General features: G+C 46.1%; 1 protein-coding gene across 5 annotated transcripts in view; it reads left to right on the top strand.

Moving 5' to 3' along the window:
• dab1a (DAB adaptor protein 1a) overlaps positions 1 to 26,998 on the top strand; it is a 196,064-nt gene that overhangs the window by 153,773 nt on the left and 15,293 nt on the right. For 4 of the 5 annotated variants that reach the window (XM_070961672.1, XM_070961674.1, XM_070961675.1 and 1 more), the window contains 7 exons: positions 10,198 to 10,337; positions 13,349 to 13,447; positions 18,860 to 18,991; positions 22,873 to 22,992; positions 23,414 to 23,452; positions 23,903 to 23,965; positions 25,332 to 25,385. In XM_070961672.1, the coding sequence (XP_070817773.1) occupies positions 10,198 to 10,337; positions 13,349 to 13,447; positions 18,860 to 18,991; positions 22,873 to 22,992; positions 23,414 to 23,452; positions 23,903 to 23,965; positions 25,332 to 25,385 (647 nt within the window). The remainder of the gene's footprint in view (positions 1 to 10,197; positions 10,338 to 13,348; positions 13,448 to 18,859; positions 18,992 to 22,872; positions 22,993 to 23,413; positions 23,453 to 23,902; positions 23,966 to 25,331; positions 25,386 to 26,998) is intronic. The other variant, XM_070961676.1, reaches the window with a different exon arrangement.

Here is a 26,998-nt window from a genome sequence, read left to right as displayed (position 1 = left end):
TTGGCTTGAAAGGCGGACTGCTGTGTTTTGAGGAGTTACCTGTGTTTCCTAATGCTTTGAAAGACGGGCCTGTAGTGTTCAGCAGTCACACACACACACACACACACACACACCCATGTATGTGCACAAACACACACACACGCAAGCACACCTCCTGTTCACGCAGGCTGTGGGATTTAGGAAACAAATAGTTTTGACACTTTTCAGTCAGATGTGTCTTTTTGTGTTTGAACAGACTAAATAATGTGTTTGCTTGCGTGTGTGTGTGTGTGTGTGTGTGTGTGTGTGTGTGTGTGTGTGTGTGTAGTGTGTATTTAGGCGAGTTTACCAAGAGAAGAATGACAAGGACAGAGTGTGAGGTGCTTTTTCCACTCTCTCTGATAACAGGAAGTATTTGTTGGAAGCTCACAATGCAGGGCTCAGAGAACTACATGTTCTTCTTTTGCAGCATCGTATGAACATTTAGGAAAAGTTGGGATTGAGCGCGCGTGTGCATGTGTGAGAGAGAGAGAGTGTGTGTGTGTGTGTGTGAGCCGTGGCTCGGGGGCGACCGACAGCGCAGTCCATGGGGGGAAACGCTTCAGCGTCGCATGACAGGATGCTAGTGACTTGTTTACACAGCCCAGTCTCTGATGCCCTGTCAGAGCCCCGAACACACAGCAGCACACACAAACAAAACATGCACGCCCACGCGCACACACACACACACATATACATTGACACGTGCACGCTTGCAGGCCATGTTCCCCTTCGTTAGTGAGACCAATTACCTTGTAATTAAAGCCAGGGCGGGAAACGAGCTTTACCACCAAGAGTCCTACATAGAGGGAGGGACGCTGGGCTTCAGGGTGGAGGAGAGAGAGGATGGCCTCACGCTAGCAGAGGCATTATTGGCTTGTTATTAAATGGGGAGAATGTAGAAAGGATGAGATGAAAAGAAAGGGTGGAGAAGATGATTAAATCACCTTATTCCCCTATAGAACAAGCTGCGCGCTGTTGTATGTTAGATGAAATTCATTTCCTCAGATGAAAACAGGACTCAGATGACCGCCGCCGTCCCCCTCATCAGAGCTCCATTCAGATTTTAGTCCAAAAAAAAAAAAAAAAGTACATAACAGCAAATTCAGTTTCAGTTTGCAAACATCAGCTGAGTGCTCTTTTCCAGATGACACAGAACATCTTGTTATGGTGAAGATAATAAACTTCTAACCCGACAGAACACACGCGCTCTGAAAACAGCCACCCAGAATGCAGCTGTGCTGAACAGCATGGCGGCGCAGAGCGGCGAGTTGTGCTGTTTTCCTCTTTGTGCCGTATTAAAAGCTTCAAGCATTTCCTAAAATTCTACTGCTTTGCATACCAGTAAGCGAGCAACAAAATCAACTCTTGCCGTGAACGTCTTGTGCGCACTCACAAAACCCCCAGTGGGTTTGTGGCTGGATGCAAAGATCAATGCAACAAAAAATAACAAGCGCAGAAGTCGTCCAGGCCCGTGGCGAGTGTGTGCGTATCTAAGACAATGGCTCTTTCACAGCTCAGTACCACAACCTTTGTGCGTTGTGCGGCTGGGAGTTAAAAAAGGAAAATCTCAGTATTTTTAAGCTTTACTAAAGCAGAAATTTTAGTATATGAGCATTTCAGTTCCATCATATAAACACAGATCAGTAGAAGCTTTTCACCCATTAAAATAATTCAAACTTTTTAGGCAACAGATTTATGCGACGTGTAATGAAACTACAAATCATCAGATTCTGGCTGAATATCTGACCTTTGTCGTTTTCCTGCTTCTTTTAAGTCTTGTTTGCAAATGTGTTGCTATGTCCAGTGGCATAATCTTATCATATTATTATCTCTTTTAAAATTATTCAGAATTTGATCGTGGATCTTAAAATGTCAATAGTTCAGTCAAATAGTCCACGCATGCATTTTTGAAAACAAGGTTTTTTTCTCCTGTTAAAAAAATTTAATTCATCCATTTGAAAAGACAACCGAAGGGCTGTCAAGAGCCAGCCAAAACATCTCACAGCAACCCGAACCCTAAAGCCACGTCGGCCAATCAGAAGCCTGAAAAGAAGCCATTACTGGTTGGCTTCCTGCAGCTTGAGGTCAGACTGGATCTCGTGTCTGTGCAGGGTCTACGTCCTGTTGGATTATGCAGCAGTGACCTCCATTCTGACGCCTCTGTTCTGCAACATGTTTGAAGATATGAATATTACAAGCAAGAAATTTATGTGTAAACATGTAAAAAGTCCTGTTGGTAACGTTAGCTCCAGCATTATTTCGGTCACATCGGCCATTGCACGGAATTGCCTCATGCAAACAAAGGAGGACTCTGACATCAAGCACAGGAGATGACAACGCACACTCTGCTGTCACATGCCAAAAACTCCCCAGTCTACAAGTCAGCCCCGCATGTGTTCCCCAAAAGCTTCACTTTCAGTGACCTAAAACTGTGTTTGCGTGCGGACTAAAGGCCAAAACCCATAGAAGACCTGGGCTCCCACCCATAGTGCTCATTGGATGGACGCATATGCATTGTAAATACAAAGCTTGGTTTTCACCACTGTTCATCTTTGGAGCTGTGAGAGCAGCTGGACAAGCCGTCCCATCAACCTGACCGCCCTGTTGAGCTCCTGACTGCTGACTGAAGCCACAAGCTGCGGAGTCAGATCAATGAACAGAGGCTAGCATTAGCCATGAAGTAAACCATGTGAGTTACAGAGGGACATACGGCAGATCATAACATCATATCATTGCACAATGACACGAAGCCCTGCAGAGGTAAGAGAGTCAGAAAAGCAGGCACAAAAATAAACTGCCTGTCGAAGGGTAAACATTTTAATTAAGACGTTTTCTGTTTGCAGATGGCACACAGACACAGCGGTTTATAGTTTCCTTAAAGGTGTCTGTCTGTCTTCCCAACTCCCACCAAACACCAGTCAAAGTTTTCTCTCTCTGCTTTTCCAAAGTGACCTTGACATCAGATGCATGAGTTTCTGAGTGTGTGTGTGTGTGTCTGTGTGTGTGGGGGGCGGTAATGGGCAGTGTGTTGCGTCTGTCCCTGACGTATTTTTCAGCTCTAATGTTTTTCCACCACTGAGGATTGCCGGATGCCTCAGGACACACACGCATGCACAGACAGCTCAGGTCTCTGGCTGCGGCCCGTCGTCCAGGTCAGAGCGGCAGGTGACGGGGAGATGGAGATGGAGATGGGGAAAAGGGGAAAGAAATAAAGATGGAGAGAGAGAAGGAATGTCGAGATGAGAGGAACAAAAGGGCAAGAGGATAAAAATGTCACCCCTCCAGCTCTTTGAGATTGTCCTGAAGTCTAACTTTATTCATTTAAGTCTGAAGCCTCCTTTCTTCCACTGGTGAGCCACAGCTTTCTTCTTGCATAGACGCCAAATTACAAATAATAATAAGACAGATGAAAGATAACCACAGGCGAGACACGAGTTTGAACCAAATACGTCTTCTCATATTTTTAGCAAACAGCTCGAGCTCAAATGAAGCATCTTCATTTAGCAAACACAACAGCGTTCGTGTTGCAAATAAGACAGAAAAGAAATGCACATCACAAAGCAAAAGCACAGCACTCACTTGTTTGATGAGTGGCAGCAGCACTTTATCATCTCATTTTACACCACTTCGCCAGCCATGGCGGTGTTTTTCTAACGTGCATGCGCGCAGACGCAGTCAAGTGTGAGCCTTTGTGTGCCAAATCAATCGGCCAGAATTATGCACGGAGCTGAAGGGGAAACTTGTTGTTTTCTTGGCACATGCTGTTTGTGGGTTTAAAGGAGCCTGTGTGAGAGTGGGTATGAGTGAGTGCTTCATCTGAGCAAGTGTCTGATAGGTAAAGAAAGCGCCGAAAAAACCCCACACAGACATCCTCGCGCGCATTCAGCAGCAGGGTTTAGAAGCAGGATTAATTGGAGAGTAACTGCTGCGTTCCCTCATGTGCTGTTGAGTGTTTGTTGGGAACCATCCCAGCTGTAGTTAAGAGCCTCTGGGTGCTTCTTCATCTGGAGCAGCAGAGTGAAACAAGCTGCAAACTTCACCAGCCACTGCAAGCAATACAGGCCCGCCGAAAAGACGTGCTGGCATCAGCTTCTGACATCACTTTGGAGGAATATCGGCTGTTCCTCAGAAACAGGAACAGGCTGATAAGCAAAAAAAGCACGAGTCCACATTTCTTATACATAAAGCTGCTGCTCATTCACTCTCACCCATTCTCCTCGAACTAATGGCCTAAAGTCTCTGACGTCTAATGAAATTAATGAACTAAACTGTTATGCTTTGTTGGTCTTACGCCGGAAACCTTTTGCACTTCAATCTTCAGCCTGGACGATCAGCAGGCGTTTGAATGGAGAACAGCTCCACCATTAAAAATCAGCCTGAATGCCTGAATGCCTGCAGCTCATCTAAAACGTGTTTGTAACTGAGCCAGCAGGCCGGAGAGAGATTCATTAATCGAATATGTGGCCAGCAAATGAGAAAGCAACAAATATAATAATTTGATCAATATGATTACATTAAGAGGAATATTTTAGTTTGGTACAACTTGGGCCTCATTTTCATAGTTTTTGCCATCATCTCTATCAGTTATGATAAAAATGTACTCACCAAGTTGATGCCTGAATTATGGGAACGATGTCACAAAATGCAGCAAATGACCGTTGACTTGTCTTCTCACTGACAATAGAAGTGCGCTCATGTTCTGCCGGCTACATGCTTTTAATGTGAAGCTGCAGCGGCAGGAAATGGCGGGTTTGAATGCGCGGTAATACAACATTGTATTAATATCGACACTGACAGCCAGCTCATAATACTGTATTACTTTTAACATGTTTGCAGAAACATTCAGTCTGCTGGAGTATTGATGGCTGCGGATAGTTCAGCTGTCGAGGTTAACGACTCAAACAGAACAGCGTAGCACACAGCAATGAAGCGCTTTTATTGGTTACAGTGTACACTGTATGAATTTCATTGGTGTGACAGTGTCCTCGTTAATTGGATAGAAATGTAATTATTCTTTCCGTTTTATTTTTGTCTGCCTTACGTCTTAAAACATTAGCTAATGTGTTGGAGTTGAAGGGAATGATTGCAGGGATACAGTGACTTACAAAGCATGTGGGACAGGGCCAGTGGCATCATAGACCCTTTGTAGTGCCCTTGGTTGTGCATGCAACAGTTTTACTCTGAATCCACCCATCAGACTCTGTTTTACCTCCAAATAAACTGGTTTAGATCATCTGGATAAACTGGTGATCTTAGCCTGTAGCTGTAAATTGTTGCCATGTTTGCATATCTCAGAAACTACTGCGGTGATCCTGCAAAAGTTTGACCCAAGTTGTAATAAGAGAAAAAGGAAATCTGTTTGCAATATGTGTGTAATCTTAATGTAACCCCCACCAAAGGGGAACGATCACACAGAGACAAAGAGGGGTTGGGGCTTTTGTGGCAGAGCGGGGGGGGGTTAAAAAGTATAACCAATTGAGAGAGAGTGATGGAGGGGTGCACAGGAGGCAGAAGGTTACAGCTGCCAGGGGCGATGCTAGGGGCTTCCCTGAAGGGCTGGATGTACTGTACCAGCAGTCACCTGCCATCTATCACCTGTGGAAGTGTGTGTGTGTGCGTGAGAGAGAGAGGGGGAGGAGAGTCGGGGGGGTTCTGCCTGTCATAACGCTCTAATCCTGAGTGACATTTATCCAATAGAGGCCTCGCTCATTCATCCATCCATCACGTTCTGTTCCTCCTTTCCATCCTTTGCTCTGCGCTTTATGTCCTTCCCTCCCTCTCTGCTTGTTGCTTCAGACAGACAGTCAAACCAGCACTGCATACCAAGTACCCCCCCACACACACACAAACACACACACAAACACACAAACAAATACTGTATGAGGCATAAGCTGCTGAATTCCAGATATTACGGCTCTGGTGTGGCCGTGTAGTGTGTAGTGTGGTTTTACACGCCGGGTTATGCAGATTAGAGTGGAGGCTTGTGTGTGTGAATGTGTGTGTGAATGTGTGTGTTCACCTGTGGAGCTGCCGTGACTGATGCACCAGAAGATTTTGCTTTCATGAGGGTTGAGTATGATACGGTAGGCGTGGTGTGTGTGAACACGTGTTTGGTTGTATCTGTGCAAGTGTGAAAGAGAAAGATGTGAAGTGTGTGCGTGAGCGTGTGCACGCGTGTGTGTGGAGCAGCCATGACAGATGAAATGGAAGATTCTTTCATTAGTTGTGTTTGAAGCCCAGCGGGGTCACAGCAGTAGCAGACATTTAATTACAGCAGACTGAATGCTTCCCCTGCTGACACACAGAGGCACGCACACACACGCACACATGCACACACTCACAGGGAGGTCTTTCATGGAACATGCTCCCAAAAGGTAATAATATGAAGCACTCAGCAGGAGGAGTAACCCCGGACCCCGTCTACCTTTCCTCTCTTTCTTCCCCTCTTGCTCTTTCTCGACTTCCCCCTCTGTCTGTGTTCCTCTCCCTGGGTGTGCTAAGTATAGCGGCAGTAATGGTGATGGATGCAGATGGAGGGAGCAGGTCTTAAATGTCAAACTCAAATGAAAACCGCTGTTCCAGTGAGACAAAAGCAGCTGGGCACCTCCAGTGTTATTTAACACTCACACATACATACACTGCCCATACACCAGACTGTAACTCTGAAGAAATGGATCCTCACATGAGTCCTTATTTCCTTTTAATTAAATATTTGAATAATAAAATATGAAATATATATGTAAATATGAATGAGGACAGGTGTCATTTGGTTTAAAATTTGAGTGTTCAAGGAAATGCCCTCAAATATTTGAATCAGGTTTCTTAGGTCGTTTTCACACCCAACCAAGTGGACTTGGTTCGATTGGGGAGCTGAAAGTCGCAGCGTTGTTGCATTTATCACTTGTTTCGGTTCTGCTTTCACACTGTGATTTCTAAAGCGCACCGAACTTTCTGAGCAGCATCATGTGGTTGAAAGGGGCGCTCGTCGATTGGACAAAGTAGGAGGGGAAATCCCTCCCTCCCGGCCCGGAAAAACAACAGTGAACACATCTGTTCCTGTAATGCTATCGTAGTTGTCGGGGATTGATTTTGTTATTTTTCTAACTTTGACGATCTAACGTGACAACATATGAGCTCAGAGTTTAAGGACTGTGGCTGTTGGTAGTTGTTATTTGATTTTGTTTAAATATGCCAAATTGTGAATTTATGAGTTATTGTTGTTCAGACAATTGAGCTAAGCTAGCTAGCAACTGCTAATGTCAGCGGTCACTTGTTGCCATAGCAACAGTAAACATTCATATATGGCCTAATGTAAATAGAGATGCAGACGGGCTATCCAAGGAAACGAAATCTCGTCCGTTTAAAGCGGACCAAACAGCTCTGGTGTGAAAGCAACCTTAGTTTTACAGCTAACTATATGAGTTATTTGTATAATAAGAACGAATGATCATAATGGATAATAATATGTTTCTGATCTAAACATTATCTGATGAGGTTGCATCTAAACATAAGACTTTTGGCTGCAGCCATTCAAACATTAAAGGCACCCTTGGAGTTTTTGACCACTAGTAGCGCTCTGGAGCAGTGTTTTTATGTTTTATTTGTTTGGCTCACAGGCACACAATCGTGTTTCTGTCACTTTTGGGGACATTACGGAGACTTACATTCATTTCTCAGAGACTTCCCCTCACTTTAACCCAAGTCTTCATCCTGATGTTTAATGATTTACATTATTTTGTTCCCATAAGGAAGGCGAGTCCCCACAAAGTGACTTTGTAAACAGATTCATGGTCTTACAACATGAGTAATACATTCACACACACACACACTCACACACACACACACACACACACACACACTCACGCATGCATGTGCCAGATTTACATTCTTTCATTGCGTCGATCAATGCTTTGTTGCATCAGCGTGCTAACAAGTGTAGCAGTGGAGTAACAAAGGCAAAGAAGAGGAAGACTACAAGTAAACATAAATATAAACAATGCACGATTTAAGAATAAAAAAAAAATCAACCTCACAAATGTTTTATGACGAGGGAGAAACACTCGACATGTTTGTTAGATGTCGAGAATACACACAATGTGTTTCTGTTTGCGTGTAAGAAATATCCACAGGGCACCTTTAATGTATTGTTAGTGGCTGTAAGGAAAACAGAACTTCATCTGGTTTATTAAAGTTTCCTGGTTTCTTCTCACAGGCAGGCAGATTTAAAGCTGCTGTTTCCTGACAGGCAGCTCATGTTTGTGTGTGAAAGACATACGAGTGTGTTTCTTTCCCCACACTTACAGCAGCAGTGGCATGTTTCATGTTATTCACACAGGAGGGGGAGATGGCGGGTTGGGGGGGGGTTCATCGTAGCCGCTCACAGTTGCTCTTAAACGTGCTTGTTTATGCACTCGCCTATATGCACGTTTCATGGGACCGTTTCAAGTTTAATGAAGGCAATATTTAAATGTCTTCAAACGTCTCTGTGCTGAAGGGAAAAGCAAAAAAATCCTCCAGTGGTTTAATCACTTACTCTCATCTCAGCCCAACGGAGACGTGACTCAATAGAGAGAGCTCTCCTCTCTTACTCTCTCCAAAATAAGGACAGATGTTCCTCAGCTCCTTTGTCTCGGCAGACTTTGAGGCAGACAGTCGAGATTTACTCCAAGCAGGACTGCAACTGAGCGAGCGCCTGTTCAATGATTCAGTGGAATGAGCTCATCCACACCATGTTTGTGTCTGTGTCATTTTTTATGAATGGGGGACAGAGTGTTTTCCTCTTTCAGATAGTTGGCTCATTTTTCATTCACATGGGACAAATTTCCAGACAAATGAATCTTCGCAAACACGATGTCCGGCAGGCTTGGACTTTCAAAAGCTCCTGTTAGAGGCTTTGACGATGCAGAGCTCTTAAGGCGAAGACTAACCCTGCATCAGACTCCTGTTATTTCCTTAAAAATGAGGCCTTTTGTAGCCTTAAGTGCCCTTAAACTTCATCCAACCTCTGGAATAGCACGTATATGTGATTGAATTCAGGTGATCCAAATGAAGCCTTTAAAAATGGGCGCGTTTGCGTGTGTGTTCGTGTGTGGGCCGGCAGACAAAGCAGAGGGAGGTGGGAGATTAGTGTTGGACAAAGATGATTCAATGGAGCCATATAACACGACGCTCGCGCCTTTTCTACTATACTGCAGTGCTGAAGGGACTGTATGAATGGAGGGAGTGTGAAAGAATGAGGAGAGGAGGAGTGGGACCTCTCCATCACTCCGACTATGACCTTCCAAGAGTCACGCTGTTATAGAGTACAGAACTAATGCCTCAATATATTATCTGAATATGCTGCATTATCATTACGCCTCTCCCTCTCGCTATCGCTCTTGCAGTCTTTCACTCACATATACATGCTCAGAAACACAATGCAGAGACACACACGCATGCAGGAGCGTCTCCCCCCCTATACAATATTTGATGATGAAATGTTTGCGCACTGCAGGTGAGAGATAGAGAAACAGAACGGGAGAAAGATGGAGAGAGCGCGACACAAAGCGAGCGAGTTTAGCCTCACGGGCGGCTGTCCCCTCTCCCTCCTCCGTATTATGTCTGAAGAGGAGCGTTGTAGTCACTTCAGGAGATAACACATAGACTTCCTGGACAAGAGCAAGGTCAACGCACGCGCCACCGCCGCCAACGCTCGCTAATGCGTGCGCACGATACCGTCAACAATAGAGGATGGGGGGGGGGCAAGGGAGATAAGAGCGAAATGCCACGCTATTATTTTGCAAGAGAAATGGCCGCAGAGGAGAGCGGTCACAGTTTTAACTGTAATCCTGCTGAACTTCATCGATTCTCGTGTCGGAGTATATTGACGAGTGCCATTCTTATGATACCGCAGTTCAACGATCTGACTTAATCACATAACAAGATGTTGCTAACGTCTGTAGCGTTGACCTACACTATGGTTGTTGTTGTTGTTGTTGTTGTTGTTTTTTTTTCTAAGATTACTCTTGAAGCCTTTTGTGGTCTCTGTGATTGATGATCCTGAGGTAATAGCACTGGTCAGAGGTAGATGGAGGTCCTTGACTGGAAGATGTACTGTAGACTTAAGTGTGTGTGTGTGTGTGTGTGTGTGTGTGTGTGTGTGTGTGTGTGTGTGTGTGTGTGTGTGTGTTCCTGCAGGCCAGGATCGCAGCGAGGCGGCTCTCATCAGGCGTTTTAAGGGCGATGGCGTCCGCTACAAGGCCAAGCTCATCGGCCTGGACGAGGTCACTGCCGCCCGTGGAGACAAACTCTGCCAGGACTCGATGATGAAGCTCAAGGTAAGGAAAGTGTCTCCTCTTCTCTTTCCCTCTCTTAATGCTTTTTAAATTAAGAATTTACTTCTTAAAGTTTCTTACAGGTGCCAGAAGTTACTTCAACAGCCAGAAGTGATGTAACATTATTGCCCACTGAGCATCAATAGCCAACACAGTTGTCAGTCCACAAATGGTTTTTCAAATTCATGCATATTCTAACGTTCGACTTTTGAATATGCATGTTTCGCACATTAGCACAACTGTGTGTGTGTGCGTGTGCATGCATATGTAGTTTGTTGCAATTTTTCTATGCAAATCGCCAGAAGGGTGGAGGAAGAGAGACATAAAGAATGAGGATGTTATCATTTATAGGCAGGACGATGATCGGTGCAGGAGGAAGTGGGGAGGTTAGCCATATGGATGAGAAGGGGATCGGGGTGAGTGTCTCATTTGCAAGGACAGGAACAATTAGAGGGGGAGGCAGACAGATGGGGCGCTTAGCAGAGGAGAAGAGGCATATAGGAGGGGAATCGTTTGGATGATAGGTGAGAGAGAGAGATGAGAGGATAAGGATGAGGAGAAACAGGCCATTTATTTACTCATTCATAAGTAGAGGTTTAATGGACAGGCCGATTTAATGAAATATTTCAACCGTTTGGGAAACACACGCGTCTCTGATGTTACACCTGAAAGAGTTCAAACTTTACACAAACCCGAGATTTTGCTTCTTCCTCCACAAAGTAAGAGAGCTTGGTGTGTCGAGCTCCTTATCCATTATTAATTGTCCCTCCGCACATGGGATCCACATACCGCGGGAGATATTTAAATTGAGAAAATGACATTTCCGTTTTGTTTGTGTAGTGAAAACTCTCTCCAGCCGAGGCAGAGGAGGGTGAGGAGAGGACAGACAGCTCATTGATCAAACAGCTTCCCTCCTCCTCATTTATTCAGACAGGAAATCCATCAACTCTTTTTCTCTGATCTCTCCACCTCTTCTTTCACACTGCTCCTCCCTCTCCCTCGATTCTCTGATCTCGTGCCGCTCTTTTCTTCTCCTTTTGTGACTCACCTATGCAAATGGCCGTGGGGTGAATGTAAAGGGGAATTCCTCCCGTAGGTACACTTGTAGTGTTATAAATCATAAGTATGTCACGATGCGTTCGGGGAATTCAAGCAGGGTGCTGTCATGAGATGTTGCGATGTAACTTTTTGCTGTACCTGCCTTGTTTTACCTTTTTACTTATTATTGACTTCCTACGATTCCCATAATGCCTTTCAGCAGCCTAAGATATGACATTAAGGTTTTGCATTGAGCTCAGTTGATAATGAACATGCACAGTTTGGTGGATATTTGTTTTCACACCTTAAAGGGGTAGTTCAGGCTTTTCAAAGCGGGGTTGTATGAGGTACTTGTCAATATTATCAATCAATAGTCAGTGTATTACCTCCAGTGGATGGCAAGCGGCGATGCCCCTCGTTTGGAGAAGCTGACAGGAGCTCCAGCATGGAGGCAGAGAAATGCACTGATGTTTAAAGGACCAGCAGCAAACTGTTTTATCCACCTAAAAGAAGGCCCACCTGAGATAACATCATCAGCTTAACTGTGTGCTACATGTGCAGTATTTTCAGCGCTTTGCCCTCAGACGACCCTTCCTTAGCTGTCAGGGTCAGAAAAAATACGAGATGAAACTGAAATAAAAATTTTCTAAAGGTTTCAAAGATGCTGCGTGCTCGTGTTTTTCCAGGCTGCTCAAACAAAGACGTGTCCTGGTCACCGTGTAGAGTTCACTGTGGTCCGCTGAGCGATACCAGCCTAAGACGGCTGTGGTTAGTCTCACTGAATGTAGACATCAACTCAAGTCCACATGTACAGTGATCATTTCTCTGGAGAGGATTACATAAGACCACTGCCAAATAAGCCAGACAGACCCTGAAATAAATGAAAGGACTTACCGACCAACCTGTAAGGCAATGCAGCAGTTTCTGGTTTGCTCCAGTTTCCGTGTAAAATCTCTCTTTCAGTTCAGTCTCCACCTGCAGAAGTTCTTCTTCTGTGTAATCTGGTCCGTGAAGGTTTCCTCTCGCCTCCACAGCGCTGCTGTCATTATCACTCTTTTCTGTTTTCGTGTATTTGTTGTCTCTTCCACAAACCGCTGAAAGTCTCGCCCTGCGGCGTAATACAGCGCGCTTAGAACGGAAATTTTACGGTTGAGAAAATGTAGTGCCAGGAAAGCAGAGGGCTGTCTGACAGCAAGGTAAAAGGCTGGAAATATTGGAAATACAGCGAGCACTTAAGCTGATCGTGGTTACTTTAGGTGGGCCTTCTTTTCGGTGGATGAAACAGGTTTTCTGCTGCTGACCCTTTGCACAGTGGCACGCTGCTCTGCCTCCATGCCTGTGTACTCCTGTCTGCCTCCCCAACCCGGGGGCTTGCCAGCTGCCCCCTACTGTAGGCAACACACTGACTATTGAGTCAGTGCCTCATCTTTTTAGTCAGCCTAAAATTGCCTAACCAGTGGTCTGAGAATGTTCTTTATTAGCCATTATTCACACATGTGTTCTTTAATGTACTACAGTCTTGCTTGTTAGCAGTTATTTAGTGTGAATAAATGAATTTCTAACAGTAATTAATTAAGTTTTGTCCATGTCATGGTAATATTCATCACAGGCGTGCCTCAAAAGACTCGTATGGACTAGTGTGGGTGGAAAAATGATCTCCTCTGTGATTAATTTCTCTGTGTGACTATTAACTGATCAGAAAGTCAGTGCAATGTGTGATGTTTGTTGCTGATGTTGTGGAGACATTTATCGTCAAAGTAAAAGAAAATTACACAATCCAGCAAGAAAATGGTCTTTCTGGGAGAGAAAGGGCCCTTTATGATCTTACCTTCCCATTACAGAGCTCATGTGCTTGTGGCCTGCCTCTAACATGTTTTTGTGTGTGTGTGCGTGTGTGTGTGTGTGTGTGTGTGTGTGTGTGTGTGTGTGTGTGTGTGTGTGTGTGTGTGTGTGTGTGTGTTTCCTTCTGTCCTCAGGGCATAGCTGCAGCAGCACGGTCTAAAGGAGAACACAAACAGAAGGTGTTTCTGACCATTTCCTTTGGAGGGATCAAGATCTTTGATGAGAAGTCAGGGGTGAGCTCAGAAGCCAACGTGTTTGTGTTTGTGTTTGTGTGTGCGCCTGCATGCAGCATTCCTGCGTGTGTGTTCCTCTGTTAATGAGGCATCTCCATGAGAGGGAGGGCCCCCTGGGGAAATCAGGAGACCCTAATTGAAACCCGGAGAACAAGGCCTCAGAAGATGAGAGAACATGGCTCTCCCATTGTCTGCCTCTCTGCAAACAGCGACAGCGCTGGTTCTGCGTTACGCTCCAGGATTATGCGTTTTGCATCGTACATGGCCTCTTTTCTGGTTGACCAACTGGACCTGTGCGGCCTTTCCTGTCCGACTGTTATCATTCCCCCACTAGCTCTCAATTCCCTCTGTCAGTCAGTTTTCGTACTGTCCGTTAAGCATCACTTGAACGACCTAAATGTCCCTCAAAATTGTCTCAGCTCAACAACTCCAACAACAGTGCCGGTCACAGGAAGAGGACGCTCTGAAGGAATTCAGTTGTTAAATGCAGTTACAGAGCGAGTACGCGTGCAGCTCAAGGGAAAGTGGCCAGTAGAGCGGAGTGATTTCTTTTTCAAATTTCTTACTCAAGGATCCTCTGACGGGTATTGTCCAGGTTCGATTCCCCCACCGGCCGTCCCTGTCACAGTATCCTTGAGCAGGAAATGTATCGCCCGCATTCATCGGGATGCTTCGAGCTCTGGCTGGAGGACAGCCTCGCTGAACAGGCCATTTCACCGTCATTTGTGTTAACAATGGCAAATTAGCGCCCCATTAAATTCCATAAAGCTCAGTTAGAAGGCGCCCGGCTCAGTCGTCTCCGCGCGTTAGGTTTTTTGTGTTTTGGCAGCCGGAGCAAAACCGTCTTATTTGTGAAACGTAATGCAGCATTAGTGTCTGCTCTGATGTAAGTCGAATCAATACGCGGTGTGAGCCTGTCTGTTTGACTCCGCGCTGTCTGGCTGTTGGCGGATTGTGAACGTAGTCTGGTTTAGACACAATGTGAAGCTTTGCGGCTCGGCACCTGGCTTCAGCGGCTGACGTGTTAAGTCTGAGATTTACACCTCGACGCGAGCTGGATGCCACCGATGCTGCGCGCGCGTGTGTTTGTGTTTAAGCGTGTACCCGGCAATAATTCAACAGTGGCGGGTATTAGACAGGCAGGACACAGTAACCAGCGGCCTCCCACATGGCGGCCATATTGCATGCAGCCAAACTCATCCCTCACCAGTCCAATTCTTCATCCTTCTTTTTATAACCCTCATTTCTCTTCGTCTCATTCCTCTTCCAGATGCTTCAAGCTCTCCACGCTGAAAGATAGAGAGGGATAAAGAGAGAGGACCAGAGATAGATAGATAGCGAGGCAGAGTTAAAGGCGAGAGGGTGAAGAAAAGAAGAAACAAGAAAAGGCCAAGAAAGAAAGAAAGTGAGAGGAATCAGGAATGTGATAAAGACAGATGTAAGCAGGATGAGAGGGAGGGACAAAGACAGACTGAGACAGAGTTAGAGGGATAGGTAGAGAATCAGTGAGCATATGTCAAAGTAAAGCTCTCTACAGGGAGACCTTGTCCTCTGTCTCCGCACATTAATATTAACTATAGAGATATGCCGTCCTTACTATCAGTCCTTCAACCACTTCTAATGGCTAGGGAGGGAGAGAGAGGGAGACGGAGAGGGGGAATGACTCTGCTGAGGTTCAGGGATCTTGACAGTCTCATTCCCCTCCTGTGCATCAGTCAGCCAGATGGGCGGATGGATGTATGGGCGAACGAATGGATGGATGGCCTCTCCCTCAGAGGAGGGAAGGTCGTGCAGGATGGAGGGAGGTGGCGCTTGAGATGGAGGAGAAGAGGAGGGGAGACATTAATCTAACAGAGGGCAGGCCAGCATGTTTCTCTCCCTCCGTCAGCACCCTCCTCTCTCTCTCTCAGACTCACACACACATGCACACCGCCCTCTTCACCCTCTTTTTGTCCGTCTCATCAGGGCCGCTGCACCACGTCAGGTCAAGAACTCACAAGAGCTGGCCTGCTGCTCCCTCAGAGGATGAGAACAGAAAGATCAAATTAGTCCATTTCGGCCAACAGAAAGGGCTGCGTGAAAGAATACATGAGGGGAAAGGCTGTTTGGCAACGACCCTGAGGCAACGTGTTCATATGGAGGCTAGAGAGAGATGCAGCTACATGAGGGCAAACAAGACGGAGGAGGGTGGAGCAAGAAACATACATCCACTGTGGATGCTGTCAGATATGCTGTTACTTTATGTGTACTAGCAAAGACCGTCCAGCTGATGTTAGTTAGAAGGAGAGGACATGATAGGGGGTCCAACGGTGGGATGAACTGAGGGTGGAATGGAGGGGATGAGCTGATGTGTGTGTGGAGCAGGAGGTGTCACGGCAGGAGAACACACAACAATTAAAGCTTGAGTTAAAAAAGATAAAAAGTGACTTGGCAACATCGCAAGTTGCCCACCGACTGCGCTAAATCCTGATAGGTGAGCCCCGGCCAATTAAAAACCAGCAAAGGGAGCACAGACAAAACAAAAAACTCTCATGTGAAGTAAGAAAAAACGTTCAAAGTTGTCAGGAAAGTTTTGTTTATGTAAGACGGCAGCAGATCTTTTATCTGATTCTTACCTTCAGTTTCCTTCTTGATGCAGCAGCTTTACAGTTTTTGGGATGTGCGTACCCTCCACCCCGTTTGTTCATGTAGGAAACCTTCGCTCATAGCAGGAAGCTGGTGTGTAAGGGCCTTTAATGACTTCATGAAGTCAATGTTCATGTCTTCACTCTTTGATTTACATTCGCTGACAGACTGTGGATAGTCAAACATTATGTATAGTTACAGTCCAGCGATGCTACCTCGTGCAAGTGACGAATGAAACCTCACAGCTAACAGCTAACCTCAGTCCTGTCCTTCTGGCTGTGGACTGGACAGCCTCCGCAGACCCTTAGATGATGTCTCCCTTCCAGGGACGAGAGCGGAGGAGCAAAAAAGAGAGCTAGCATCCTGCCGCCTCTCCTCCCCCCGCCCTCCCCACTCCCAGCGGAACAGGGAATATCTTGGTTCAGTGGCCAGCAACTGCTGAAGGGCATGCTGCCCACAGTCCCTGAGAGACACCGACACTGTGTGAGTGAGATTGTGAGCGAGGGACTGGTAGAGCCTATCACCAGAGCTGGAGAGGAGAGAGACAGTACACAAGCAGTATCGACTTTTTTGATACACCCACCTGTTTTTGCAAACAATCCACTTCCCCAGAGAGGGGCATCTATTTAGGCGACTTTGAGCAGCATCTGACGGGCGATGCTGCCAGACGTGTCGGCTCCAGCAGCAGCCGCCCTCCTGGGATGTAACTTCACTGTTCTGTCCAAAGTTTAGCAGGAATGACGCAACAGAAACACTTTGAATGTCATAAAGGAAAGGTCATAGTTAAGTAGGCAAAATGTCTCACAGATAAGAGATCTGTGGAGAGCTTTAAGCGTGCAGAGGAAAACAACTCAGCACGACCGGTGTTTGCAGCGTGGAGTGGAGGGAAATCCACAGCGAATGTTTGAGCCGTTTCCAGTTAATTAAGGAGAACGGGGTTATTCTGCTCATTATCTCGTGGTCACAGGAACGGAACAGTTGAAGTGTTCCTCGAGTGCTACTATTAAGTGCAAGATTTCATTTGCACATGACATCTGGCAAAAAACAATTTTAATGTCCAAAGTTGAATTTGGAAAAATCCAAACACAAAAGCTCAGTTTGCAGTCTTATTTTAAGTGCCTGTTTGAAAATGAAAGTGTCCATCTGACATTGAGGTGCATGTCACAGGGTTACCCTTCAGAGTACACTGGAAATTAGTTTCAGTGGAATTTTGGTAGCAATGATGCTTCTGCACATGAAAATAGGTCTATTTTTTAGGGAGAGGTCAGGTTAAACTCCTGGCATGAACAGCCAGTAGCACAACGACTCTGCACAGCACCCATGAAAGGTCAGGTGCATCCCTCCATGCTAACAGTCCACCTGTTTTTACCTGTTTTAGTATATCCAAACAATGCTGTCACCACACTGTGAAGGCCACAAGCTAGAGTGTGTATGTAAATTATTCCACTCTCTAAGATGAAGCAGATCAATTGAATTTATCCAGTCATCTCATTCTCTGCTCTCTTTGAATCAGACTCCCTCTTTGTCACCTCACCACCCACCCAGAGATAATTCAATAACCTCCGCAAATGAGCTGTGCGCGCGCACATGTGTGTGTGTGTGTGCGTCCGTGTGTTTGCGTGTCGTTGTTTATGCGTGTGTACGTGCACATCCACCGTCTTAGCTGTCATTTTCAGGTCAATCAGAGGTGATAATAACAATCATTACTCTAATTATTAAATCTAGAAGACACGACTCAGACAATGATTATCTATTTCTGCGGGGGCTCTCAGTGTGTGCGTGTGTGCGTGTGTGTATGTGTGTGGGACCACAAATGCCCCCATGTTAAATTGATGTCACTCTTCTGCCATGTCTTCCTTCTGGGCTAGCGTCATAGAGAGCAGATGTGTGTTTAGCCTCTGATGCATAGACCTGCAACCCCTAGCATGCACTCAAGGGCTGCCGGGTCGTTATGTTGACTGTGTGTCTCGGCTCCCAGCATGCAGCTGGCATAGACAGTAACAACAAAGCAGGCATTTAGTGTGACTTAACAGAGGGCCATTGCATATTAAGTTGTGAGTTGTGTTGGCGTGTGTGTGTGTTTGCGTGCGCTGTGAGTCAGGGCACAGATGAAGTGATCAAGTCGACAGCTTGCCGAGCTGTGATTGTCACTGATCCCCCCTCTGTCCTCGAGAAAAACAGTGCCATCTGCCACGGGCAATGCCAGCTTGGCACTACCCACCCAGGCTGAACTAGAGAGGGCAGGGGAGCTCGAAACAGTTTAATATAGAAAACAAGGACTCTGTTTGAGAGGTTTGTTTCTGTGTGCACGCCTGGGGGGGGGGGGTAAAGAGGAATTGATCTACTTTGCAGCTGCATGTTGTATCTTTGTGTGTGAATGAGGGCGTTCACATCCATAACTTTCATTCAGCCTGAGACTAAATTCAGTCATATTTGTTGCTGCGTCGTTCCTGAAACTCTCTTTGCAAAACATTCCTCTCGTTAAATGAGGTGTTTTTATCGAACAGCTCAACTAACGACAAGGAAATCTTAAGTGCATCAAACTTTAGAAGGTCCTTTTCAAGTCCCTGTTTGTTTTTCCACTGGGTTTAAAATCATTCGTTTCTCATATTTTGACAAATGCCGTCAACATATTGAGAAAAGTGTCGTGCATGTTGTTGGCATGAAGTCGTACATTCTAGAAAAAAGTCATAATCTCACAAGAGTAAAGTTGTAATCTTTTAAGCTGCAGCGTCTTGGCTGTCCCTGCATGACGTACTAAACATCCTGTCTGGTGCCTTCCTTCAGGTCCTCCAACACCACCATGCGGTCCACGAGATCTCCTACATTGCCAAGGACATCACGGACCACAGAGCCTTTGGCTACGTCTGCGGGAAGGAAGGGAACCACCGCTTCGTGGCGATCAAGACCGCGCAGTCGGTCAGTGTTTGTAGGCCTTTCTGCATCTGTGTGTGTTTGTGTGTGCACATGTGAGCGTTTAGCAAGTGTTTACATGTGTGTTTGTGTGTAGGTTAATGTATGATTCATAAGGGTCTTTTCTCAACAGCACACACCTCTTGACATTTAGATAAGGACCCTTGAACACCAGCTCATGTCCCTTTGTGCTGTTCATCAAATGAACTGTTTACTCTGCAGAGCTCCAGCTTTGTGTGTGTGTTTCTGTGTGTGTGGATGAGTTCACGTTCAGTCCTGCAGCAGCACACTCTACGATGATATTGAGCACCCTTTTGGACATGCTGCGATTGTTGTTGCTGTTGTTGTGTCTATGTGCCTGGCTTGTTTAGTCTGGATCCAGCTGGCTCGCTCTGTAGCCGTATTGATTTCCCATAGTGAGTCTATGAGGGTTTGAGTGTGTGTCACCAGCTCTAATGGCATATCCATCCTCCCAGGGCCGTGAACCGTGGCTCTTTGACTTAGATAGATACACACAGTCGCGCACCCGGCTGTACTCAACATTTACACCAACCAAGCACTCAAAAAAAAAAAAAAAAAATGCTGCTATCCAAATGCTACCTTGCAAAACGGCGTAGCACGAGGCTAAGCTCTCACCAGTCAGCCGAGCTGTCATTTACCTGACGAGAGCCTGAGGAAAGGTCACCGTTACCACTTGCGTTTTCAGGATTTGAACCCGCCATCACCAGCGCTCAGACTGTTAGCCGTGGAGCAGTGAGGATGAGGAGGGTGGAGGCACAGAGCCCGTGACGCAGACTGAGGCTGTAAGCGCGAAGTAACCGCTTTGATGTGATTTAACAATGCGTCTCTTACTTAAGGTTGTTCTGAAAGGGCATTTCAGGGCTACGTTTGGAAGTAATTGGCTACTCTCAGCACCAGAGAGACCTGTTGTATTTAGCAAGTTTTAGTGGAGATGAAAGTACATTAATTGTGTTAGAAATGATTTTGTCGATAGTCTTTGATCTAACCTTTTAGAAAAGTTACGATTGTAACTAATGTGAATATGTCTATTTGTTACAAAAGCAACCTTGTATCCAATTTGTAGGAAGAATGCAGAGAGTTTAAAGACTATTTAGAACATCCAAATTTTGACTGACTATTTTTTAAGAAGATATTACGTTCTTGATTATTAATCTTATATTTTGCCCTCTTTGAACGAGGCCATACATCTTTAGAAAAACTCTATATAAAACTTACAAATGTCACGTTTCCATCACAATTTCCACATCGTTTTCGACCATTTGAGGTTTGACGGGTGCTCATTTTGTCCCGCCCTGCTCTCTGCGATGGTTTAATGGCACCTGAGTTGAGACTTAGCACCGCTCTTTATCTTGAGACGCTTGACATGTAATATTCACATCATGGTAATGGATTGAAAAGCACATGACTTTCATCGCAATTATTTGTATGACAATTAATCTTCAGTTAAGATTTCATGATCGTAGTGTCCTTATTCGGAACAGAAGTACCACTACGGGCATCCGCAAATGAAAAATAATTTGGTGATAAATTGGTTCAGCCATCGGCGGTGAGTCCAGCTTTCTTCACTCGCTGATGGTACTAAACATCCTGTAAATTTATCCACTAATGGAAGAGTTCAACCTAATGCTAACATTTAGAAAAAACACCTAGTTTGCAGCGTATTGTTTGGTGGCACATTTCTTATTCCCGTGGGCAATTATCCAAATTCTTACGATACTCCCTGTACAGGTTTTCTGATGTTTCCAGCTTAGTTTAGCACTGAAACAGCTCCAAAATATCAGTGGTGTTAATCAAAGGGGACTGCAGAGTCAAGGAGCAAATGCTTGTGTCTGAATTCACCATTTAGCACCAGGCTTCAATGAGTGAGAGTGAAGAGTCCAGTTGGAAAGTTTCTCACTGGTTTTTACCACGTGACCACTGCTGTGGCGGCTTATACTCTCTCCAGCTGTATGTTCTGGCATCTCTGGAGGTTGTCAAAATTCATTTTGGGAAATGTCGGAAGTCGGTAACTGAATTTGATTTAGATGAGGCAAGTTGAAATTCAATGTACCAAGAAATAAATTCAGGAACATCCTGGAGATACTCTGCCCGTGAACTATAACCAACACCAGAATTTAATTTGGGTAAGGAGGGTGAATCTGCATTAATATCCAGGGGGATGGGAGAGCCGGCTCTTACCCAAAAATCGTGATCAGTGCAGATTTTAATTGAACAATGCATCACCCCTAAAAGTCTTAATCGCAACTTTTTGTTGGAAAGTGTCGTCACAGTTGCCTTGGGATATGAATTAGTCATCGGATTCAAGAGCGCTGAGCTGAGTTTATCTCATCTCCGCGGTCCTGCGAGCCGGCCGCCGCTCCTAGATCATCCTCCGAGCTCCCCGCACTCACGACTCTGACATTCAGTGGTCGTCTCTGCTCTCCGTGCCTTCCCTCACCTGGAAGCTGTGGTAGAGAGCGAGCGACAAAGATGGAGATCAGAGCACGTATTGTCAAATGCAAAGAGGATGTGAATGTGACAGAGTGACAATAAGTTCCACTGTTGGCTCAGCAGGAGCTGCCGTTCACCCCCGCGTGTCTGTCATGAGCAATATGCGGCTGAGAACATCTCGCAGGCAGCCGGCGCTGAAGTAGAACGACTTTATGCAAGGCAGCGTTCGGTCTGTGAACTCCTCGTGCACTTTGCATAACCCCAGTCAATAATTGATTAGGCCTGAAACACACCATTGTACAATAAGAGTCTTTGCTGTGACAGTAGTAATAAGTTCTGAGGCATCTAACTGGTTTGTTGTCGGCACTTTTGTTCCCCCGACAAGAGAGGTGATACAAGGCAAGACAAGAGGCTAGTATCTGCTCCTGTCACTGTCTGAACCAGGCCTGGAGAAGGAGGAGTGTGTAGTGATTGTGCAGATAAGTGTATAGAGGCTTGTGTAGAGTGTCTTTGTGTGCAGGTTTGCCTTTACTTGGTTTTCAGATCCCAATCACAGGCAGTGCTGTTTATTTAGAAATTCATAGCCTGGAACTCCCATTCTCTGAGTTTAGTCACTAACGCTTGATAAGTCAGTGTTTAACTGATCACAGGGGAGCAGCAATCAGTCATAAACACATTTATCTGTAATGAAAGATTTCAGACAAATCAATTGCAGTGTTGTTTCTTTCTCCGTGCCGAAACTTTCCTGCAGAACGGGCAAAATGGTTCAAATTCACTTTACTGCCGTTTGCTTTTTGGCTTGTGGCCTGATGGAATCATCCATAATCAGCTGTCAGCGGCCCAATCAGGTATGTCTGACTCACCCTGCCTTCGCTCAGGCTGGAAGCAGCACTGAATAAGACAAACAAAAGGGTTTTTGGGGCAGGTTGCCAGAGGTTGGCTGATGAAATATGATCCAAGAAGTCCAGTTGGAGTCAAAGTAAGAATGTTCGACTAATTTCCCTCATGATTAAACTGAAGCTTAAACTTACCTGGCAGCCGCCAAATGGGCTGCAATGTAATCCTTTTGGCCGTTTGCAGGTCGTGAAAGTGTTTGTTTTTGCCGCTGACATGCGCAGATTGTTACTCCAAGTGTCTTATTTTAGGGAAAGGATCCCTACAGAGAGAGACCTTTTGGTTAAAGAGTAAGATCCTTTTTGTTTAACCGTAAACAGGCTCTGTATCATTCTAGCCACCAGACTCCATTCACAAAAAGAGTGATTTTATCATACTTTTACTTGTAGCAGAGTATTTCTACACTCTAGTACTTCTTCCACGGCTTTTGCCACATAACGAGAATAAGCAGGCATAGCTGCATTTCATGACCTCTGATCAGTGCATTCAGTGTGTGTCGGTGTGTTAATGGGTGGGTGGATGATGTGTCCTTGTCTTCCCAGGCTGAGCCTGTGATCCTGGACCTGCGGGACCTGTTCCAGCTCATCTATGAGATAAAGCAGAGAGAGGAGATGGAGAAGAAGGCCCAGAAAGACAAGCAGTGTGAGCAGGCGGTCTACCAGGTACACGTACCAGCTAACTCTTCCCTGTCTTTACCCCTTTTTAACCTTCGTAATCATCTGCCGCGAGCGTGATGAGCTTCATCCGAGAGACTCTCGACAGACAAGTCAAGCAAAGACATCAAAGCAAGCGAATGGCAAACGAGTGCCCACTTTCAGGTTTCATCAGTGTCACCATCTGCCCATTGTGCTTATTTCACCTTCCTCTGTTCTCCTTATCTCCAGTTGCCTCTCTCTTCTGATGATTGCTAAATGATTATCTGAATGCTGGGAAGCTGCCGCGTCTTGCCGTGCTTTCCGCCTCCTCTTTCTACTCCACTGGCTTAACTCTCCGCCTCTTCCCTCTCTCCCGTCTTCTCCCCTCTGCTCCTCTCTCCTCCCCGTTTGATCTCGCCCTCTCCTTCCCGCCGCCGCTCGTCCGCAGACAATACTGGAGGAGGACCTGGAGGACCCGGTCTACCAGGTAACTTCCTGACCAATCACGTCGCTCCTGTCATCTGCTGCATTCTAGCCAGTCAGCTTGCTCCTCTCTGTGTGCACTGTGGGGAGACAGTTTGGTTACAGTGTGGTAACAGCACAATATGTACAGTTTGGGGGGTTAGAGGTCCGCAGACGTCTCTGTGGGAGACCCTCAAATCTGTGCGACCACAGTTCTTGTGTGTATGTGTGCATGTCTTCCAGTCGGGCTGCTAAATGAAAGATGCATACGGTTTTGGGGGATTTTTGCTGCTCAAATTCTCCTCCGTGTGTCACCGGGATCTATTCTTCGACTGCTTTTTAATGAGAACCTCCTGACAATTGCTGTTTGACTAATCTCCTCTGCAGTTTCACCACTTTTCTCTCAATTTCTTTATCTTCCAATTTCTCTCCCGCTTGCTCTTCTCCTCTCCCCCCTCTGCTGCTGACGTTGTAGTACATTGTGTTTGAGGCGGGACACGAGCCCATCCGTGACCAATCGGAAGAGAGCATTTATCAGGTACTCACAAGCTCGTCTTGTCTCAGTTATGTTCTCGTCAGCTGTGGTGAAGCTACCAACAACAAGCCGTTGTTAGCCAATAGCTAACAGCTCCATCGCTCTTTCAAGGGATCAGTATGTTGTGGCCTGACATTAACGGCTTCGTTTGTCGCTCATAAAAATGTAGATACAGGAAATAAAAGAAGAGGCAAACGACCAGCCAACACCCTCTAAGGGCCCTGACAGCTAAAGCTAGCCCAGGGAGATGAGCCCTTCTCTGGGTGCACCCCTCTGAGGCGTGGGCAGACCTGCGAGGGATGAGGAGGGGGGGAGGGTACGATGTGTGCAAGGGGATGTGGGGGTTATTCTTGGGCTGTGTGGAAGGCGGACCTCTTCTCTTCTTCTCTCCTCCCCTCCCTCTTTTCCCGAGGAGATGAAAGAAAGCGGGGGAAAGAAAGATTAATCACCAGCCTCCCGTTTGATCTTTAAATAAAATGGATTGAAAATAGACGGAGCGCTGGCGCGTGCGCAAACACACGCAAACAGAAACATGAACACACACACACACACCGACATACAAACAAACCCCCCCTCCACCCTAACACACACACACACACACACACACTAGGCGTAAGAAACGTGAGCCTCAGCCAGCCTCCAGCCACAGAGGAACTAATGTATGAATAAAGATGGCAGCTTCTGGAAATAAACATGTGAAAGAAGTAACAAGGCATTGAGAGGAGGAGAGAGAATGGGACAGGCTGTGCTACATAGATATCCACATTCTTCATCAGCGCTATTCTTCATTTAGCACACAGCATGATTAGGGCACATCCAACTCGGCGAGAATAAAAGTTTATTTTAAACATTGTGCCACTGCAGGAGAAACAAAACCCACAGGAATCCCAGGATCCATGCGTATCGATGTTGTGCCATCAGCGCTCGTTGGGTCTTCTCATTGCACACACTGTCAAATCTATCTGCCCGTGTGACACAGAGATATTACATGTCTCCATGTGTGTGACAATCTGAGTTATTACATGTCTGTGGGCGTGATAAGCAGCCTTATCCATTCTTTATTAGGGAGAGAGAGGAAGCCCATCACCGCAGGCCCATAGTCTACTGATTACCCTCATAGATGAGTTCTCACTCCACAGATTTTAATTCTGATTATCCCTGCACACACACGCACACACTCACACACACACACACGCGCGCACACACACCACTGCTGATTGATCTGATTCGTGAGGAGCCAGGTTTCAGGGCTTTGTGTTGGCGTCCAGCGTGTCGCAGTGCTGTAACAGTGATAAAGCGTGAAGTCTGTTTCATTGTTTGAGTGAACCGGAGGTAACAGGCTCTCTGACTTTGCTGGCCGATTGTGTAGGTTCCCACCAGTCAGCAGAAGGAAGGGGTCTATGACGTCCCAAAGCGACACCCAGTGAGTGACCGTGTGTTTGCCTTGTGTCCCACCAACCCCCCCTCCCCCCCAGCCTGCCTCCCCCTCTCAGACAAACCTCTCAGCTGTCCCACCATTACAGGAGCCTTTGGCGCCTTCGCCCTAATTCCGCAGCGACTCTTCTTGCTGTTAGCATCTCTCCCACATAGCGATCGGGCGCGATTGTCCCCTGAGAGGTTTGCTGGGACCCAGTGCTCTTGTGCAGCGTGCTGTGCTCTTCCTCTTGCTTGTGCCGTAGCTGTGGTGGCCGGCGCCCTTCTCCTCGTGCCTCGTGGTGCCTGCTCCTCGTGGTTAGCTGGGATGCTGTGCGTGAATGTGTGCGTGTCGTGTCAGTTTGCTCGGTGAAGCATGCCTGGCTGTGGTTCGCCGCTGGTGAATCCAATACAAACCTGCATGACCTTATCCCAGATTGCGCCGAACGTACGTTTTGTCACTGTCATATCTTTCCTTTGATGGATATAAATTATACGTCTGATTTCAAATGTGCATGCTTTTGAACAGTTTTTCACCCTGTTCATGCATATAAGTACGAGTGTTTGCAGTGTAAATCTGTATGACTGTGTGTGTGTGTTTTCGGTGCTGGTGTGTGCGTGGTATATCTTTAAGCTCCTGTTATTGGCTCACACTGCCAGTGGTTAAAATGAAAGATGACCTTGACCACTGTCAGGCTGCACTATAACTCAGCTGCTCTTTTATCTGCCTATAAAGATGCTGGTTATATTCCCGCCTGATTTAATCTGCTAAAATCTTCACACTCACAGTAACCAGGCTGCCGTCCTGTGCGTGTGGATGTGAGGCTGTATGCGTGCGTGCGTGTGCGTTTCTGTTTGAACGCTTCATCCCATGTTGTTGTTGTGTAAATCAGTTTTCCCTCAGTCCATCCAGAACCCACCAGCTCTGTGTGTATCCCCCTGCAGTGGGTCTTTTATCCTTAAAGCATTAAAACTGGACTCCTCCACGTCAGTACTGGCAGTCACAATCCCACTCTATGAGTTTTGGTAGGCTTGGAATCAGTCTCGCAGTTTTCTGGCTGCATATTATCCTCAGCTTTGGTAAGAAGCTTACCGGCACCATAGTATTTCTGTCCGCTCCTCACCCAGCCCACAACACATGCTGCTATTTGGATTGCCTTTGTGTTGGCAGGTGTCTGAACGTGAACAAATCCAATATTTCTCTCTTGTTGTGCAACCAATTGGACTAGTCGTCCCTTCTGGTTTAAATAAAGCGAATTCAAGTCTGCCTCCCAGTCAGTCAGAGGGAGTAAATTTAACCCAGGATCACAGAAATGTAAGAATTTGTTTTGTGGGGAACGGCGCGCGTTGTAATTTTAGGCTAATTTTATTTGTTTTAAGATAAATCCAGATGCACAGAAGGCAGAAAGCCGCCGCTGTGCTGCGCTCTCTCTGGCTTGAATCTTTCGAGCGTGTTGCTCTGCAGTCAGAGATGTCACAGCAGGTCTTTTCCATCAGGAGTCGAAATGCTGCATTCACATCACACCGTTAATATGAGCAGCCTCGAGGAGGAACGGGGAATTTGTGATGGCCGCAATATCTTACATTTATTGGAAAGAACTGCAGAAGTGTCGAAAAGGAATG

This window comes from Chaetodon trifascialis, chromosome 4, assembly GCF_039877785.1.
Source record: "Chaetodon trifascialis isolate fChaTrf1 chromosome 4, fChaTrf1.hap1, whole genome shotgun sequence".
Lineage (NCBI taxonomy): Eukaryota > Metazoa > Chordata > Actinopteri > Chaetodontiformes > Chaetodontidae > Chaetodon > Chaetodon trifascialis.
The sequence above is the reverse complement of the archived record's forward strand: the minus strand, read 5'-3'. Positions and strand labels throughout refer to the sequence as shown.